Source organism: Antechinus flavipes, chromosome 2 (assembly GCF_016432865.1).
Source record: "Antechinus flavipes isolate AdamAnt ecotype Samford, QLD, Australia chromosome 2, AdamAnt_v2, whole genome shotgun sequence".
Lineage (NCBI taxonomy): Eukaryota > Metazoa > Chordata > Mammalia > Dasyuromorphia > Dasyuridae > Antechinus > Antechinus flavipes.
Genome location: NC_067399.1, coordinates 466,748,722 through 466,767,025, shown reverse-complemented (window position 1 = coordinate 466,767,025; position 18,304 = coordinate 466,748,722). Strand labels below are relative to the sequence as shown.

Here is an 18,304-nt window from a genome sequence, read left to right as displayed (position 1 = left end):
ACCATAAAACAGGTTCATGTTATTTCTTGTAGTTATTAAAACAGAGGACTACAGATTGCATTCAACAATGGCAAATATTTCTTTTTTCGTTTCTTTTTTTTTTTTTTTTAGGAGGAAGAAGCCAAGAAGCTAGTAAGTGAGGCCATCTCAGCTGGGATCTTCAATGACTTGGGATCTGGAAGCAACATAGATCTCTGTGTTATCAGCAAATCCAAGTTGGACTTCCTCCGTCCATATGAAATTCCCAACAAGAAGGGAAATAGGTGAGCAGATGTGATTTTCTCTTGTTAAAGCATAGAATGAGCTGGAAGAAATGTGAGAATATTTATCGCTAAAATATATAATTGTGGAGCGGGAAAGATTCTCTTAGTGTAGAATGTCAGAGCATAAAACACAGAGAGCTAAGAGTTAGAAAGATCTCATATGATTTCCCTCATTGTACAAATAAATAAATAGGCTCAGAGAAGGTAAGCAATTTGTTCACTAATACACATCTAGTAAGTGAAGGATCTGAGATTCGAACCCAGTCATGTCTTTTAACTCTTAAGCACAGGGCTTTTTCTGTTATGTCATACTGCCTTCAGTTTTTTCTTAGGTTTGGTCTTCATTCTAGACCATTATTGTGCCTCTTCTGCACAAATACACATCATATTAAGAAAAGTAGTACTAAGTCCTGTCTATAAGACAAATGACTGAATTAGGAAAATTGTTTTTCTTATAAAAGGTTTCTTTAAATTGTGAGATTCTCTGTTGAATTTAATTTTGATTTATATAATCACTAAATTTTACCCCATTAAAATTTGAGCTCCTTGAGGGCAGGGACCATATTTTTGTTAGCACAGTGCCAAACAGAGAATAAGTGCTTAATAAAAGCTTGCTGACTTGACTTTCCAGGATTACAGTGTGGGAGATGGTACAGTTCAGTGAAAAGAGCACCAGGACCCAATTTCTATTGTTGGCTATAACACTAATGACATTTTAACTTAAAGACCTTGACTTCTCAGGGCTTTTGATTTTCCTGTTTTTAAAATAGAAAATATTGGACTTTGTCATTTCTCTTAGGGTCTTTATTTTCTATATTTTATACTTAAGTAGTCCATATTCCTATTTCCTTTCTAGCTCTGGTGGACTCCAGAAGTATCTTATGACTAAACTTTGAACAGAAGCTTCTGAGAGACACAGGTTTTTTCTGGGTGTGTGGAGGTATAATTTATGGAATTACTTTCAGCAGAAATTACCACATATTGTCATATAACAGCTGATGGCTATCCTGTGCATTGATCCTCTGTCTGATCATGTACTGGTTTTGTATTCCCCCTACCTTAACCCAAGGATGGAAAACACTATTGCAGTTACTAAATTGTGCATTCAGGAAGAAAGGATTTTATCTATTTGAAGAAGCAATGAAAATAGACCATTTAGTCAAGAAAAACAGATTCTGGGCCCACTTTGGTCACCAACTCATTGTGTGACTTTGACAAGGTGATTCATCTCTTTGGACTCAATAAAGGAATTAGGTTAGATGACTACTTAAGGTCTTTGAGCTTTAGTGTTCTCTTAGACCCATGAATTATCAGAACTGGAAAGTGGAAGAATATGAAATGTTAGAGCTGGAAGGGACCTCAGAATTTTAGAAATTATATAAACTGACTGTCTCATTTTACCAATGAGAAAATAGTCTAGAGGAAGAAAAAAACTCATCCATAGTCCTTCAGCTCATTGTGGCAGAGCCTGGACTTCTGACTAATTATTACTTGTATTTGTGCTCAAAACTAGAGGGAAAGCAGTCAGTCTCCTGTAAAAGAGGCTGGAGATTGGGAAGCAGGGCACTTATCCCAGCATGCTTTCTCTAACAGATGTGACCTGAGGATATGAACTTGGCAACAGGGGTTGAATTGTATAGATCTTGACTTTCTAGGGGTTTGTCCCAGGTCTTTTGGGCCCTTGCCTGCAATCTAGTGTGAGGCTGAGTGGGTCTAGCCTTCACATTTCTTTGTCTTCCCCTTCTTTATGAGTGTTGATAATGAAGAAGAATTTCTCATTGGTTAATCTGAATCTTAAGAATTCTCTGGGCTGTCGAGTTTTGCAGTGTGTGGTTTTTAAATGGTCCAAGGCTCATTTACATAAGGTAAAAAAGAATACCTTATATGCTGCTGAAATTAAGGGCTTTATATCTCGAGGAGATTTTTTTATTAAATATCAAGGAGATATTTTAATGACTTTTTTTTTTTTAGCCAACAAAGAGCACCTCATCCACAAATAAAGGGTTTGTTCAACAATGGTCATATTGTCGCTACTAGAAAATTGCAACATGACATTTCCTCATTCAAGCCCCCAAGAACAAGCCTGGTGCTGGCTTTATACTATGAGATTATAGTATAATAATTGGCAAACATTTATTGTCTACCATTTACTTGCAGAGTACTTTGTTGGGCTGATCTCTAAGATTCAGAGCTGGGAAGAACTTTCTAGAGAGAGATCAGATTCTTCATTTTTCCTCTCTGAAAGGAAAACAATCATAGTTCTTAAACAGATTTCTGTATTGCTTTAATATTTACAAAGCTCTCAAAAGTAAACCTAATGAAATTATCACCACCTCCATTTTGTAAGTGAGCAAACTAAGGCTCATAGAAACTTGCTCAAATTTTCACAAGTACTAAGTATAAGAATTTAAACCCAGATCTCCTTGCTTACTGCAGAGGAATACAAGAATCTGTTGTATGATTTCATCTGTGTATTTTGGGCACTGGTATAGAGCATAGTGAAGACTTAGATATGGAATCAGAGGACTCTACGTTCAAATTCTGCCCATTACTAAGTGTGACTTATAAGTCGTCTGGCTCCACTTTTCCTCCTCCGTCAATTGAATGGTCTTACTAGATGACTTATTTTTTTTAATAGATTGTTATTGATACTTTGTTTTTTATTCTGTCTAAATTTCCCTCATATACAGATCTACCTCCAGAATAATTGTTGATTATGTGATTCTAGACCATCCTCAGTTTTTGTACAAACCAGTTTTTGGCAAAAGGGATAGCCTGTCAGATCAGAAAGATTCAGTTGTGGTGGAAAAAACTTATATTTTTGCTTACATTTTTAAAAAAAGCTCCTTTTGCAGTTTGTATTCTTTCTAAACTGTGGTTTTAGAGACGGCATATTTGGTTCCTGCAGAGACCTAGAGATGACTAAAAAGAATGCTCTTCCAATGTCTCCTTCCATTACAAGTTCCCATTTAGAAGTAAGGTAGATTTTTGAGGTGTGCATGTCTTATTCCAGCCAGTAGTTTTCTGCAAGCCCAAATGAGGCTTTATATTTATGGAAACAAACTTCCCAATTGGGGACAGATGGGAGGAGCAGTTGGACTTGCATTGGCATTTGACGGTGTCTTAATTCCCAGCCCCACTGTGAGGATTAACTGTACAAATATGTATCTTACAGCCTGCACAGTGCTCCTCAGATGCCTTGTTTCCCAAGTCAGGTTAGGTCTGTGTCTCCAGCAGTGCAGAGCTCAGTTTATCACAGAACAGCCCCTTCCATTCTTTGAATGGAATTATTATATTGCCTGAAATCTGGGTCCCTAGAACTTTTACCCATTCTGTCCAGCTCCCTTTCACCTTGCAAGTGCCATGTGAGAGTTTATGCTTTGTCAACCTGAAGAGTACATCAGAGCATTTTCAATTTCTTGCATGAAGAAGTTAAGGAAGCAAGGTAGAAATATCACTGTAGGCTGTGAATTCAATGGAGGTTTAAGTCTCAAACCTATTCCTTAAATAGTTTACTATATAATTATCTTGGGAAAAACCCTTGCATATCTAGCTCTGACATTGTCTTTCTAATATTTTACGTTCAAATGTCCTCTTTGGCTCTTATATTCAAAAACTGAGTTCAATGAAGCCTCACCTTTACCCCTTTCTCTTTTGTTCTTCTTAGATTTGGCAGGTACAAGTGTGAGAAAGGGACAACTGCTGTTCTTACTGAGAAAGTCACTTCTCTGGAAATTGAAGTCCTGGATGAAACAGTACAAACAATGGACACTTCCTAAAAGGGGTTTGCTCATCAACTGTACCAAATCAAAAGGTTTGGGGTTGCCCCTGGATCACCTGATGTAAGACAAATGCATCGATAATAAACAAATGGTAATTGTGTAACTACCGCAGTGGTCGTTTTATTACAGGTTTTTAAAAATTACTTCAATTCCTTTACAGGATGTTGGATATTCTCAAACTATTAATAGCAGCGTATATTTTGATGGTTCTTTAATGTTTACAGTTTTCCCATTAGATAGGTTAATATCCCCATTTTATAAATGAGGCAACTAAACCTCATAGTTATGGAAATCCTATACCTACTATCTAATTACCATGTTATCTGGATTAGATTATAAAATAAAGTTATAGGACTTGTAAAGACTTTTTCTTTGGAGAGGCGGGGCAGAAGGAAGCAATAGGATTAAGTGACTTTTCCAGAGTATCTGAGGCCAGATTTGAATTCAGGTTCTCCTGATTCCAGGCCTGTGCTCTCTCCGAATGCATCATCTAGAGACCCCTTAAATACTTTTAAAATAAGAAGTTCCTATGTTATTTTATAGCAGGTAAGTATTGGTCCTTTTCTCTTTGAGGAGTATCAAGCCATTTCTCTGGTTTTCATCAATGTTTAAAAAGCATCCACCCGAAGGCTTTGGCTTGATACATGCAGACATTACACCACTTGTGTTCATTTTACTATTGTCATTCTTAAAGGTGATTTTTACTGTAAGTAACCAAATAGAGACCTTTGCAAGTGCCCAAGTTTGAGAGAATGCTCTGAAATTATTTAGGCTCAGCCATTTTTCTAGCTGCATGTCCAACAGAGAGGCCTCCTCCGGCTTTCTTATTCTGTAAAATAGAAGAACTGGACTAGATCCCCTAGGTCCCTTCCAACTCCAGTATTCTGTATCTCCAGCTCTGCAAAAGTCTCTGGGACACAATTTCTTCTTTTCAGATGTTGAAGGAATTAGATTAAATGAAATGACAAAGGTAGTTCTATTCAGACACACACAAGTGTAACTACCTTCTTACCTCAGTTTTATTTCAATATTGGAGAACAAATATTAAGAACAAAGCAAACACTGCATTTGAAGAAAATCTCAAAACTCTACATTGTGGCCACAGAAATAATGTCACACAATTGGGGGTGGGTTTGAGGCAGTATGCCAGACAGCACAAAGTCCTGCTCGAATGCCTCCCCACAGCTTGACTTCAGACTCCCACCAACCAGGGAGTCCTTTTCATTCTGATCCACTGGAGCATCACCAACTCCCAGGAATGACAGTTGTATCGATGTGTAAAACACATTCCATCTACCTCCTTCAAAAGGTTAAGTTTACCACGAGTTCACATTTAGAAGTTCATTTTCACAGTTGATTAGACCTGGATTCTAATCCTGTTGGGGAAAACAAGACACGTAGAGCATTTCTGTACATAACTGAGTTGGACATTCCTCTTGAATGAGGCCATCCATCATCCATAGTCTTGGTTGGCATTTGTGTCTGAGTAAAAACTGCACACCTTTGAATTTGTTAAGGCGGATAATGGTGGAACAAAAATATCGAGAGGAAACCTTGGCCACGTTCAAGCTGATGACTTTGGGAGAGAAAAAAAAGACGATATTTGTTTCTTGAATTCCTGGTAGAGCTGGGAGCCAGGAAGTATGGGTTTTAGTCCTGGCTTGACCATGTATTTCGCAGTGTGACTGAGCAAGTCACTTTTCCTATATGGGCCTCAGTTTCCTTCTCCATCACATGAATCATTTTGTATTAGAATCTTTTAGGTCCCTTCCAGCTCTAACATACTATAATTCTAACTCTTCTGCACTTCTTAGCTAGTTAGTTAGTTATAAGCAGGTAAAAAAGTAGCAAAATCTCCACTTTTCCTTTAGAAAATTTAAAGCCACCAAACCGAAACCAATACTACTACTACCCATGTTTCCACTTTGCAACAGAGAACATCAAACACAGAGTTTGATCACTTACAAAGGATATGAAGGACTTAATTAAATGTACTATTAACAGTTTGCAAAAGAAGCTTATTAACAGTTACACAAATTACCAGTCCGTGGCAAATCTTACATGTGTATAAACACTGACGAACAATTTGATGAAGGAGTTCTTTTTTGGCATTTCACATTACAACTGAGATACAAGAGAGTGTTTCACTGGAAGTTTCCCCGAGACACTCTTGTTAACAGACACCCTGTATTATACACAACTGTTTAGAGAAAGGACTCCTTGAAGAGGAATGGTAACTGTCCTTAGCTTGCTCCCCCTCCCCCCACCCCCTCCCGAGCTTGCACTGCCTCTTCATTTTTAAAGCCAGGACCAAAACCCTGCAGAACTACTCAGGGCCTCTTTGCTCAATTGTTCCTCTCATGGGCCACCAGTCAGCTTCTTTGGAGAAAGAAAATTCAAGTAAGATTAAGTGATGATGGCTTTGATGGTGAATCGCCTTTGGATTCAAGTGCTGGCGTTCCAGATGTGCATCTGTTTGGCTAGCTGGTGCACATAGCCGATGTCGGGTCTCTGGTCAGGGTCTGGGTATATGCACATACTGACCAATTCTCGCAACTGAAAGAGAAGCAAGAGAACTGTAACCATTAATGTGGAAGGAATTTTTCTTTGAAGAGACATTCTAAAAGTCAGAGCCAAGACCTTCACTCTGCTCCTATTTACTCAGCTGCCAAACAAGGGAAGCTTCAGTGGATTGAGGTCTAAGTACTATTAAATTCTGTCAATTTGAGGTTTGAAACAGGGCAAAAACCTATAAATATTGGTGGTGTATATATCCCCTGAAAAAATGGAGGTAAGCAAAGCTATTAAGCCCATTTTCAGATGGAAAAAAGCTACACATTTTGGCATATTAAACATTTCCATATTTTACATTTTTAACTTCAAAAGGTTCATGACTGTCAATGTGAAATAATCTATCCATTTCTGCAGATCATCATAGGTTGGGGGGAGGGCAGCTCACCTCGCTGGTTAGGTTCATCACCAGAAGATTTCTCATCTTATTTTAGTTAGATTGGAGTGCAGGTGGCTTGCATAGTCCATTACTGGGTCCCTAGTGATTCAGAGACTTTCCATCATATTTGGCAGAGCCACTGAGAACCCAGGCTCACCTGCACCCAAGGATCAGGTTTCAGCAAAGATCTTCAGGGGAAAGGATTGACATTTTCTCACAGAGCCTCCCTTCACACTGCAGTGAAGCACTGAGCTATAATACAGACTAGGGTATACCCTAGAACCCGGGAGTGTGGATGTAAAATGACAATCACGAAGATGCTAAAATCAGAGGACACAACTCAAGGATAGGGCTTATTGATCATCACAAATGCATTAAAATGCAAAAGGGTTACAGTCAGATTGCCCACCTCCCAGCCCCCTTTATTGTGCACATGAAAGACGGGAGCTTTTAATTACACAGACTAAAAGCTGCTCATACCTCCAAGGCTGGGGAAGGAACAGCCTTGAGCCTCTGATCTTCTCACATTCTTCTGATTGCCACAGTGCCAATTATTTTAACAGTAATTAAAATAATGACCTTATAAAGCACACACTTAAATTGCATCATCCCTCCACTATTTGTTTAAATACCTAGTTATTGCCCAGCACCTATGGTTTTGAGGATGCCAGAGGGGCTGTATACTAGTATTTCACAAACTGTCCCATGAATGTGCTTGAGCTACTGAACCAGGCCAGGGAGAACAATACAGGAAGAGGGAGGATGGAAATAGAACCTTGCTTTGTACACATTTTGCTCGCAGGGTCACAGGGACCTTGGAAGCTATCTGATCCAATTCATGCTTGAAAGTAATCCCCACCATACTATGTCCCTCAAGTGATCATCAAGCCTCTACTTAAAAGAGACCTCCAGGAAGGAGATACCTCTAGCAACAGCTCCTGAGGCAGCTCAATTCACTTTTTGACAATTCTACAGGGAAAGATTTTTGTGTTTTTTCCCTAACATCTAGTCCAAATTGTTTGTTTCTTTTGAACTTCCATCCATTGTTCCTAATTCTGCTCTCTGAGGCCAAACATAATAGCTGACCATCAAATATGACATCTTGAGAGGTTTCAGGCACTCGACCAGGAGTTTAAATTTTGCTACTAGATTGACAGAAAGACATTTTCAAATGGATTCTAGCTCTAAATAATAGCCATTGGCTTCTCTCCTCTGCCCCATTCTCGTTACCTATAAATTAAAAGGATTGGACTAGATCAGGTGTGTCAAACATGTGGCTTGCATCTCCCAACAACACTCCTGAATATGGCCCAAGCCAGATGAAAATATAATTGGGAAATGTTTAACAGAATAAAAACAATAAAACGTAGGCATCACATTGTTAAACTAAGCCAATATGTTAGTCTTCCTGTTTGTTGGTCCCTATTTCTACTGGAGTTGGACATCACATCCTGTGATCAAACATCTTTTTCAGATCTGACATTCTCCAAGTCAGTCCCAGTTTTCAGCTCTAAAATTTCCTAAAACTTTATACTGTTAGTGTAAATCTAAATTGTGGAAACTGGCACCATCTACTTTGGGGCTTGGCAAATTTGAATAGCCAAAAGGAAAAACTGGCATCAAGTTTATCACCGTAGCCCAATGCCTTTTACTTAGGCATACCAATGGTGTTAGTGAGTTTGTGTTTTCTAGTTCCTCAGAACCAGGAAACTACAGTTAGTCACATATTCTCTTCTTCTTCTGGAAAATGACAAGTAAATATACTTCTTGCAGGTAAGAACCTCATCACAGATGGCCACAGCCAGATTCCCAACCAAAATAGTGATAACGGTATTTAGCCATCAGACATTTTGGCTTGGAGGACTAAAACTTCTAATGGCAGAGACAGGTTGGTGTCATAGTCCATTCTACTGTTCTATTCAGGACCTGATCGTTGGACAAAAGTTTTAAAAAGTAAATTCAAACCTACGTCTTCAAATTCCAAATTAACCTTCCCAATGTAAATAGGGTCTTGCTAAGAAAAGAGCAATGCCAGTGGTATTTTCTCCTCAAAAAAATTAAAGCAACATGATTTAAGGTTATTAATGATCATTAATGAAGCAGAGACTTTATTGCCTCACATCTAAATAACCGTAGGCACAGTGCTGAAACATTTTGGGCTCTTTTCTGATTTTTAAAATGAGAAGAATAAGCTAAATGGATTTCACCTCTGAATAATAAGGCAAATAGGAAATTCTGAATCTTATTATTTAGCACACAACAGGTTTTCAATATAAAATTGGGTTAATTTTTGAGTAGGATACATGTACATAAATACATATCCAGATGTGTCCAGATTGTGCATATACAAGGTATAACTTGCGGATGCATGTTTGTGATCTTCCAGATTTCCTTGATTAGAAGTGATGGGTCATGCATTTCCAACCCCAAAGTATTCTAGGACAACATTATTTTGGGAAATACTGAACTAGAACATTCAAATAAAACCACCATGTTCATCCCAGTGCATAAATGATAAATGACAATGAGCTTGATTACAAAAACAGCATCTAAGAATTCAAAACAGTAGAACATTAAAAACCTTTCCCACTAGTAACCTCAGATTCCCAAACCGAGTACGTAGAGTTAGTTGTTGTCTGCTCCCTGGGGGAGTTAGTGGGAAAGAGAAAAACGTATGTCATGATGCCTCCTTGGGCCCCGGATTGTTGGAGTGCTGTCACAGAGCAGGCCTATCCCTAGCAAGGATTATCCCCTTTTGGGAAGGGACTTGCCTTCGAAGCAGTTTAAGTTGCTACTAAACAAAGCTCTCAATCGCGGCAGCCTGCAGGCCCTCCTTTACCTGGCTGTCCTAAAGCACTCTGAGAAGAGCTCACGGAAGGGAAGGCCTTGTCTCCTCAGAACAGGGGTGATTCATCTGCTTCTGATGATAAAGACCATGAAGCTAAAGACAAATGGGGATTCTATCCTACTTATTCAATTTCTAAAAAGAAGGGGGAAGGAACCTGGTTGCTAGGAACAGCAAACAGCAGGGCGAGAGAGTGAGAGGTCTCTTGCCTTCTCCAGCGTTCTGTTAATGGTGTCTAACACCATCTGGAGCCCTTCTCTGGGACCCAGTCTTGGAAAGCGTTCTGCTCACCTTGGACTGCAGCCGTGCACTACACACACTCTTTAGCATAGCCAGAGGGAGGCACGCAGACAGTAATTGTGCAGACAGGAAACACATCTGTCAGCTCACACTAATTCTGGCTGCCGGCAGGTACATCCTCAAGTGTTCACCGTTACCGAGTGGGGCTGGCCCACGGGGACACTTCTAGCAAAGTCCACACTCCAAAGGAAGGCAGCGGCAGCACAGGAGGAAAAAAGACCCTGGGCTCGATGTCAAAGGGACCAAGCCTGGAAGCTTCCGTGTCCCCATCACCCTGAGCCTAAGTTTCTTCCCAAAACGATGAAGCTAAATGAGCTCTCCTCAAGTTCCTTCTAGCTGTAACAATGTGGTTCTCTGCAAACTGTCTTTGGGAAAGTAACCAGGGCAGGATGGACAGATTAGCTGTCTTTTTCATCCAAAAGTGGTAGTACCATTGCTAGTTGTGGCCATGAAATCAGTAACTGGCCTGACCCCTAAAACTCCTGACAAAGATACGTTGGTGACTCTGGCTAGTGGCAGTTTAACTCACCTTCTCAGAGTAATGTTCTCCTGGAAGAGGAGGGTAGTCACATTGCTCTATCTTCTGACACAGAGAAAAAAGATTCATTTTATCTCCATAGAAGGGACTTTGAAGAGCTGCCATCTATAAGGAGGAAACACAAAATGAATTTTCAGTCTAGCAGTTGCACAAAGCTATTTCTTGATTCTAACAAGTGTCTAATATTTTGGCCACCAACTAGGACCCCTCTCAAGAGGACACTGCCCCATCCCCTTTCTTGGACAAATCACATAAACTCTTGAATCTCATATTTCCTCATCTGTAAAATAGAGATTAAAATATTTATAACCATCCGCCTTCTAGCTTTGTGATTAAAGTGGTTTGTAAACCTTAAAGTGCTACAGAAATTGTTATTCAGTACTCCAACAATCTATAATCTCATTGATAAAAGTAACGCTTTTCACCCACACATATCAGAAGCTCTTTATTGCTAAGTAGAAGGTTGTTTTGTTTTTTTAGTGCTGGACCAAAACACATTTATTATCTTGTGACCAACTCGGTGACAATCTCCTCCATACTTAGCTAAGCTGGTTCACAAACAGTCGTGGCTCTGTCATCTGGCACAAGGTCAAAACCTTTCAAGCAAGAGAGGGCTTGTCAGAGCTTTTGCTCCACTAGTAGGATGTGCAAGAATCCTGGGTCACCCTCATGTCAGGAGGAGGTACCAGGAAGATTTAGTGGAAAATTATCAATTGCTGTTATTTCTCCCCATCTGCCATCCTCCCTTCCTGGGAGGTCGCCTGATAAGAGAAATGGTTCCTATTTATTTTCCTGGTTTTCATAAAAGAATAAAAGGAAGAAAAAACTTCCTAATGACACTTTATTAAAAAACCACCCTTTCAGTTCTGTGAAATCCCACTGAGACATCTGACTTCCTTAGATCACTGGGGGAGAAAGTAAGCGTCTGGATGGGAGGAGAGGATGTTACTTCAGCAAGATCCAGAAACACCCAGATTTATAAAAGTAGACTTAGGAAAAGGAGAATGAGTATCCATCCATCATAGGAATTATCACAGTGGGAGTCCTGTGGTCTGTGATCGCATGGGGCCAGAGAAAGGGTCATTTGCTCCCTGGCTGGAAGAATTAGCACCACTTACTTGGGGGAACCTAGGATTGTCCCCTGGCTCCCCAAGAAGAGGCTCTTCAAGAGAGCACAACAATGGGGAAGGGCTGAGACACAAGTAGATAATCCAAATTACACAGGGGGTCTCAGCTTTGTATCCTGCCTGGTGCTATGAGTAAAGTCTGAATGCACATCCATCCCCTTTGGAAGGATAACAGTAGCAGCAATTCACAACATACAACTCTTAGCTTACATAGTACTTCCATTACAACTGCCCTCTGAAGGAAAAGGTGCAAATATTATTACCATTTGACAGATGAGGAAACTGAGGCTAGAGAAGGACAATAATGGCAGAGCTGAAACATGAACCAGGTCTTCTTCTAATCTTTCCAGAAATAGCACAGTTAATTCTCCTTTCTGTTAGAAACTAATGACAGAAGACTGCTGCTTCTGGCCCCCGTTTCTCATCTGTAAAGCAGGGATACCACTACTCATGCTACCTACTTCACAGGATTGGGGTGAGGGAAACACTGTGTAAACTTCAAAATAACAAAAAGTGCTCATTTATATCTAGATTTAAGTGCCTCGATTTGTTCATTAATAAATGGATTGCTCAGTTTCCCACCCCCTCCCATTCTGTTTTTTTCATCGCCACATTTTCACATCTATACATACACTGGTGTTGCTGTATGTTCACCTATGTGTTGCATACATGTGCATAGCCACACGTGTGTGTACATATTTCCCTCCCTCTTCCTCTGAGACAAACATTCCTCATAGCAAAGAGGGAGAAAAAACCCTACAGCAAAGCTAACCGACGCACCAGCTGAACGTCCCCTGGCGGCCCACGTCCCCTGGCGGCCCACGTCCCCGGAGCCTCTGCGGAGAAGGAAAGAAGCTTCCCTTGCGCCCTCCCGATGTCGCGCCTTCGCCGGTGCCCTCGCCGGTGCCGCTCCCAGCCCTGCCGCGCTCGCCCCAACGGCTCTCCTGCTTCTGCTCCCTTCATTTTGCCCCCCGTTCCCGGGCCCTCCTGTTTCACACAGCAATGGTCCGTTCCGTACCAGAGTTTGTTCAGCCCCCACAAAAGCACCACCACAGATATTCTGGTTTTTAATGGGACTTTTTTGTTTAAACATGGACCTTCTTGGAGTGGGAGCCTAACCTACCACTGGCCCATTTGCGCAACTTTCTAGTTCTGACAACTGCATATTTTAGGGTCCCTTCTCCATCTAAAACTCTGCGAAAACGTCCCGGTCAGACGGCCGCTTTGTGCTGGGCCTCCCGGCCCGGCCCGGCCCGGAGAAGCCCTGAGGATCCTCCTGTCGGGGCGCAGCCAGGGCCCGGCTCGTTCCAGCTGTGCCCGGGAAGCGGGCGAGCCCGGCCCGCCATTTACATACGAAGGCACGAAGAACACTAATCAGGCCTGTCTTCAAAGGCGAGCGGGGAGCCGTGGAGAGGCTCGGCAAAGCGAGCGGCACGCCGGCCCAGCATGCGGCCCGGGCTGTGCCCCATCTGCTTATTAATCCGTAATGGGATTCAAGTGTTTCTTGTCACTCTCGCTCACTGTTACCTCCAGCGCCAAACAATGGGGCAATGCCTCATCCTAATGAAGCACCGTGGGCTAATTGTGCCTGATACCTCCTCCGCTCGCAGGGCCCGTTTCAAACCATTTTTTTGCAAGCTGCATCAAATCACCGAGCTCTTCACATTAGCCTCGGCTGAGGGGGCTACGCGCGCTCTGGTTTTAATAAGGGGACCATTTGATAATTGTTAGGCCCTCGCTCATTATCATGCACCGGGGAGACTGTCCAAAGAACACCGTCTTGTTGCAGAAACACACAGCAAGCTTCCAGCAGAGCAGTGATTTTTTGTCCGTGGTTGTTTTTTTAAAATAGTTATCAGCCCCTTTCCTGCGTCCCCTTGCCCGGCACAGATCCCAGACGAGATGTCCCCGCAATGGTGGAAGGATACAAGGGTGCGAGGGTGGCAGAGCGCACACCAGCTGTGTCCCCCCGAGGAAGCCCGCTGGGCCCTGAGGGTCGCTCGCCCCATGGCACTGCCGACTGCTCCCCGGCTCCCCCTGCCCCTGCCGTCTCAGGCCTCCGCTCCCGTCCTCCCCGCCTTCCGGCTCAGAACTCTCGGGACACCGTGTGAACTTCCTGATAGCCTAAGTAAGTTCTTCCTCATCCCCAGGGGAGACGCTCCCCGGGGCAGGAACCGGACTGGCCTCTCGGTGCTTGCGCACACTGGGTGCTCCACAAATATTTGTTGGGCTTCCTGTTGCTGTTGGAGCGACAGGACGTTGGTGCTGGGCGAGGACGGGACTCAGACACAATAGAAGGGCTTCTGGCATTCTGCAAAGTGGCAACACTCGGGGGATACAATTCAAATAATCAAAATGGTAACCAAAGGGGCACGGGTTAATTGGACGGTTACAAAAGTACATCTGTTGCCCTGGCAGAGAGCAGCTGGGAGACCAGAGGAGTCAATCTAAGTCATTTGAATACGTCACTGAGCAAGAAAGAAAAAGGATTAAGCTGAATTTTTCTGTGCCAGTCATTACTGTTCAGAGGAGGAAGCCCGGGTAAAGCTCCGACACAAAGCGTCAGGAGTGACCTCCCTGCACACGGCTGTGACCTGGCAAGCGCAACCCCCCAGCGGGCTAACTCTGCAGTCACGAGAGACCCAGACTGGTTTGGCCACTTAGTTAACTGGGCAAGTTAACTCTTGGAGCCTCAGTTTCCTCCTCTGTAACACGAGGATAAAAACGCACCATCTCCCACAGCACTGCTGCGAACAAAGTGCTCCGCGACGCCTGAAAGCATTGTTGTCAGATGTTATTTTACAGTTTGCAAAGGACTTTCCTCACAACAACTCTGTGTGATGAGCAGCTCTCGCCCCATCACACAGATGAGGATGCCTCAGGTAGAGCCTGGCATGGGTTCTATCTTACTCCGTTAGGCCGTGACGTGCACTCACGCTCCCTGTCGCGCTGCGTCGGAATCCGGCCACGTTTGTTTTCTTCCTCCTGAGCCCCCCAACCTCCTTGCCAAGCAGCTTTCTCTGGGTCTTTCTCTCGGCCCCTCTTGCAGACAAGGGCCTGAAGGGCCTGGAGAGCCTCTCGAGGAGTCAGCGAGGCTGCCACGGGGCCGCCCGGCACGGACAGCTGACGCGGCTGCGCTGGGCGGGAAGGAGAAGGTGTGGGCTCGGGTTCCAGCCCGCGGAACTTGGAGTGCCGGTGCAGCGCTCACTTGCTTCTCCTGAGCTCAGTGGCTCATTGACAGCATGAGGAAGTGGGAGCTCCCCATAGCCCTGGGCTTTTAGTAATCCTCCCTGTATCCTCTATTCAATATGAAAAATAAATTCTAAATTGTATCATACATTTACAAATAAGAACTAAAATCAATTAGATTCAATTATATCAGTAAGATAGTTTTTTTTGTTTTTTTTACTAATTATTCCCCCTATCCACTCTGACAAGTTTCTCATCCCCACCCCAACAGGGGTACATGTTCCCCAACTTGGGAATCCCTCACCCAAAGCACTCTCGAAATATGAGTTGCTATTCACTAAGCTGATTTGCCTTGCACACCGTAGGTGCTTAATAAATGGCTCACCAAACTAACACCCAAAGTTTCAGGCTAGAAAAGTTCCTCATAGTAATCTGGAGGCTTTAGAGCTTCCCCAATTCAACAAACATTCCTACGGTTTTTAAGACAATGCTGAGCTACTAAAATATACAGGGCTGGCAAACCCAGAGTTGTTGGATATTTTTCCCTGTTTCTCTTGTTTGGTCTTAATCACGGGCACAGACTCCGTGGCTGCTGTGCGGAGTTCGAGCACTAATTCTGGAGGGCACCGCTGGATGTGTGCCGCAAGCAGACCCCTCACTGGGATGCCAGCGCTAAAGGCCCGGATCCAGCAGCACTGATCTCGGAGATGAGCTTCCGTGTAAATAAATAAATTCTGAGGAGCCCTGGCTGCCCGCTGGGAGCCTCTACGGGGTGCCAAGGATAATGAAAATAAAGCACAGGTTCCTCCAGTAAGCGCCAGGCTCCTCAGTTTAGCCCAGAGCCTCCGGAGCTGAGAAAGCTGCCCACTGATTCCAAGTGGGGCTGGTGTGTGCAGGACTTACTCAATCAGGGCCCTGGGGTCCTCCGTGGCTTGGGTTCAGGCTGTTCATACCCAAATTGGGGACAAAGGTCTGAGGCTGCCTCTTCCTCTCCTGCTCCATTCCCTCTCTCTTCCTGCCCCACTTAAAGAAGTCCCCTGCGGGGATTTATCTCTCACTCACTTCTCCCCTTCAAAAAAAAATGTATATATATCACCTTCTTATCATCCAAGCCAGCCAAAGACACATTTCCTATTCTTTTGCCTCACTCCCTGAGACTCCTTCCCCTGCCCCCTCCTTCCATCAGGGTCAGCTCCTGAAATGCAACAGCAAAGACCCCGGGCTTCCTGTCCGCACTAGCCAAATCCTTCGCCTTCTCTTTGGGCCCTTAGTTACCTCATCTTTAAAAGGAGGAGGCAGATCCAGCTTTTCTAAAGACCTGTGAATGTTTTATGTTTTAACGTTGTAGTTTACAAGTTCCCTCTCATCTCTGACATTGCAGGTCTAACATTCTAAAGCCGTATGATTTTAAGTCTCCTCCCTTCCCCAAGTTGTTCAGTCATTTTTTTCAGTCACGTCTGAATCTTTGTGAACTCATTGGGCATTTTCTTGGCAAAGATACAGGAGTAGTTTGCCATTTTCCTTGTCCAACTCATTTTACAGATAAGGAAACTGAGGCACAGACAAGGCTAAGTGACTTGCCCAGGGTCACACAGCTGGGAAGTGTCCAGGGCCAGAATTGAAATAGGAAGCTGGGTCTCCCTAACCCTAGCTGTCCTTAATTCCCCATAGGTTCCTCCCTGCCCATCACACACACACACACACACACACATTCTTTCCCCTGCCCCAGCTCTTGAAATGTATGAATGGTCACAAGTGGCACTTTAAGAGTGCCCTGATTGGGCAGGGGAGAGACTGGACAGAGACTCAGAGGGAAAGGAACAGAGATCAGATGGCAAAGGCCATGGAGACCTACGCTCTCCTCCTTGAATTTGCTTCTTTGGCTCCCAGGCTTCCCTTTAAAACAAGGGATGGACACGATGCTCTCTGGCTCTGAGGGTCCGTGGGGCACAACATATGCCCTAAGAACACCAGCACAGTGCCATGTCTATTATATTGTCATTGTTGGGAATCAACAGAGCAAAAGTTCCTCCCCAAAGTCTCCCTTTGTAGACTTTTTCTACAGAATTTTCTAGCCAATACCACCAGCTTCTCTGCTTGGTTTTAAGGCTACAAAACATCATGCTCCTATGCTGGCGATCTTCTGGTGCCCTTTCCCTCAACCCTGCCCTCTTTCAGCTTCCTTTTGTGTACTGTCTTTCCCAGTTGGATTATAAGCTCCTCGAGGGCAGGAGATATTTTTCTTTTTATTTGTATTCTCAGTACTTAGCACAGTGCCTAGTGTAGAGTAGACACTTAATAAATATTGACTATCACAAAATCCCAGAATTAAAAATTACTCTAGAGGGAATCCAATCCAACAATAGCTGACATTTACATTGAGCTTACTATAATCAAAATGCTTCACAAATATTGTCTCCTTTGACCTTCACAATGACTCTGAGAGGAAGACACTACTATTATCTCCATTTTACAGTTGAGATTGAAGCAAACAGAAATTAAGTGTCTGAGGCCAGCTGTTAGAACATAGGATGGAGAACATGTTACAATTAGAAGGACCCTAAATATGCTATATATAATATATTAAGTTACTTATCATCTTAGGGAGAAGAGAAAAATTTGGAACTCAAAATTTTATTTTAAAAAATGAATGCTAAAAATAGTCTCCACATATAATTGGAAAAAAATAAAACACTATTTAAAAAATATAACACATCAGTGCTAATGGGAAAAGAAGAAAGGTATAGTTATAAAGTTACTGAAACAAAGAAAAAGTTTCCTTTTTAAAAAAAACAATATTCTAAACTCAGAGATAAGGAGAATACTCTGGATATAATTTATCTGGATTTCAGCAAGTCTTGGTAAAGTATCTCCTTCTATCCTTGTGGAGAATATGGTGAGATATAGTTTGGATGATATAATCAGATGGATTCAGAAACAGCTGGATGCCTGGACTCAGAGTGGTTATTCATAGTTCCACGTTAACGTGGCAGAAGTCTCCAGTGGAGTGATCCAGGGATCTGTTTTTGGTCTTACGCTATTCAAAATTTTTATCAATAACTTGGATAAAAACACAGAGAGTATGCTCATCAGACTTGTAAATGAAGGAAAGACCAGAAGGAATAGCTAGCACAATTCAGCATCCAAAAGGATCCGGAGAGACTAGGGCTGGGCTGGACTTGATATGAAATTCAGTAGGGATAAGTGTCAAGTCTTACAATTGGATATCAAAGAAATCAGCTTCACAAAGGTAGACGAGGTGGGGAGGATTATGATTAGAACTGTTCTGAAAAATATAGGTAAGTTTTAG

General features: G+C 42.8%; 2 protein-coding genes across 2 annotated transcripts in view; one reads left to right on the top strand and one right to left on the bottom strand.

Annotated features, from left to right (window-relative positions):
• PSMB7 (proteasome 20S subunit beta 7) overlaps positions 1 to 4,148 on the top strand; it is an 85,185-nt gene extending 81,037 nt beyond the window's left edge. The window contains exons 7-8 of the mRNA XM_051979621.1: positions 112 to 263; positions 3,931 to 4,148. Coding sequence (XP_051835581.1) covers positions 112 to 263; positions 3,931 to 4,042 — 264 coding nt within the window. The 3' untranslated portion in view covers positions 4,043 to 4,148. The remainder of the gene's footprint in view (positions 1 to 111; positions 264 to 3,930) is intronic.
• An 898-nt stretch (positions 4,149 to 5,046) lies between these two features.
• NEK6 (NIMA related kinase 6) overlaps positions 5,047 to 18,304 on the bottom strand; it is a 126,200-nt gene continuing 112,942 nt past the window's right edge. Inside the window, exons 9-10 of the mRNA XM_051979620.1 lie at positions 10,670 to 10,783; positions 5,047 to 6,601 (exon numbers count right to left, since the gene is read on the bottom strand). Of these exons, the coding sequence (XP_051835580.1) occupies positions 6,491 to 6,601; positions 10,670 to 10,783 (225 nt within the window). The 3' untranslated portion in view covers positions 5,047 to 6,490. The remainder of the gene's footprint in view (positions 6,602 to 10,669; positions 10,784 to 18,304) is intronic.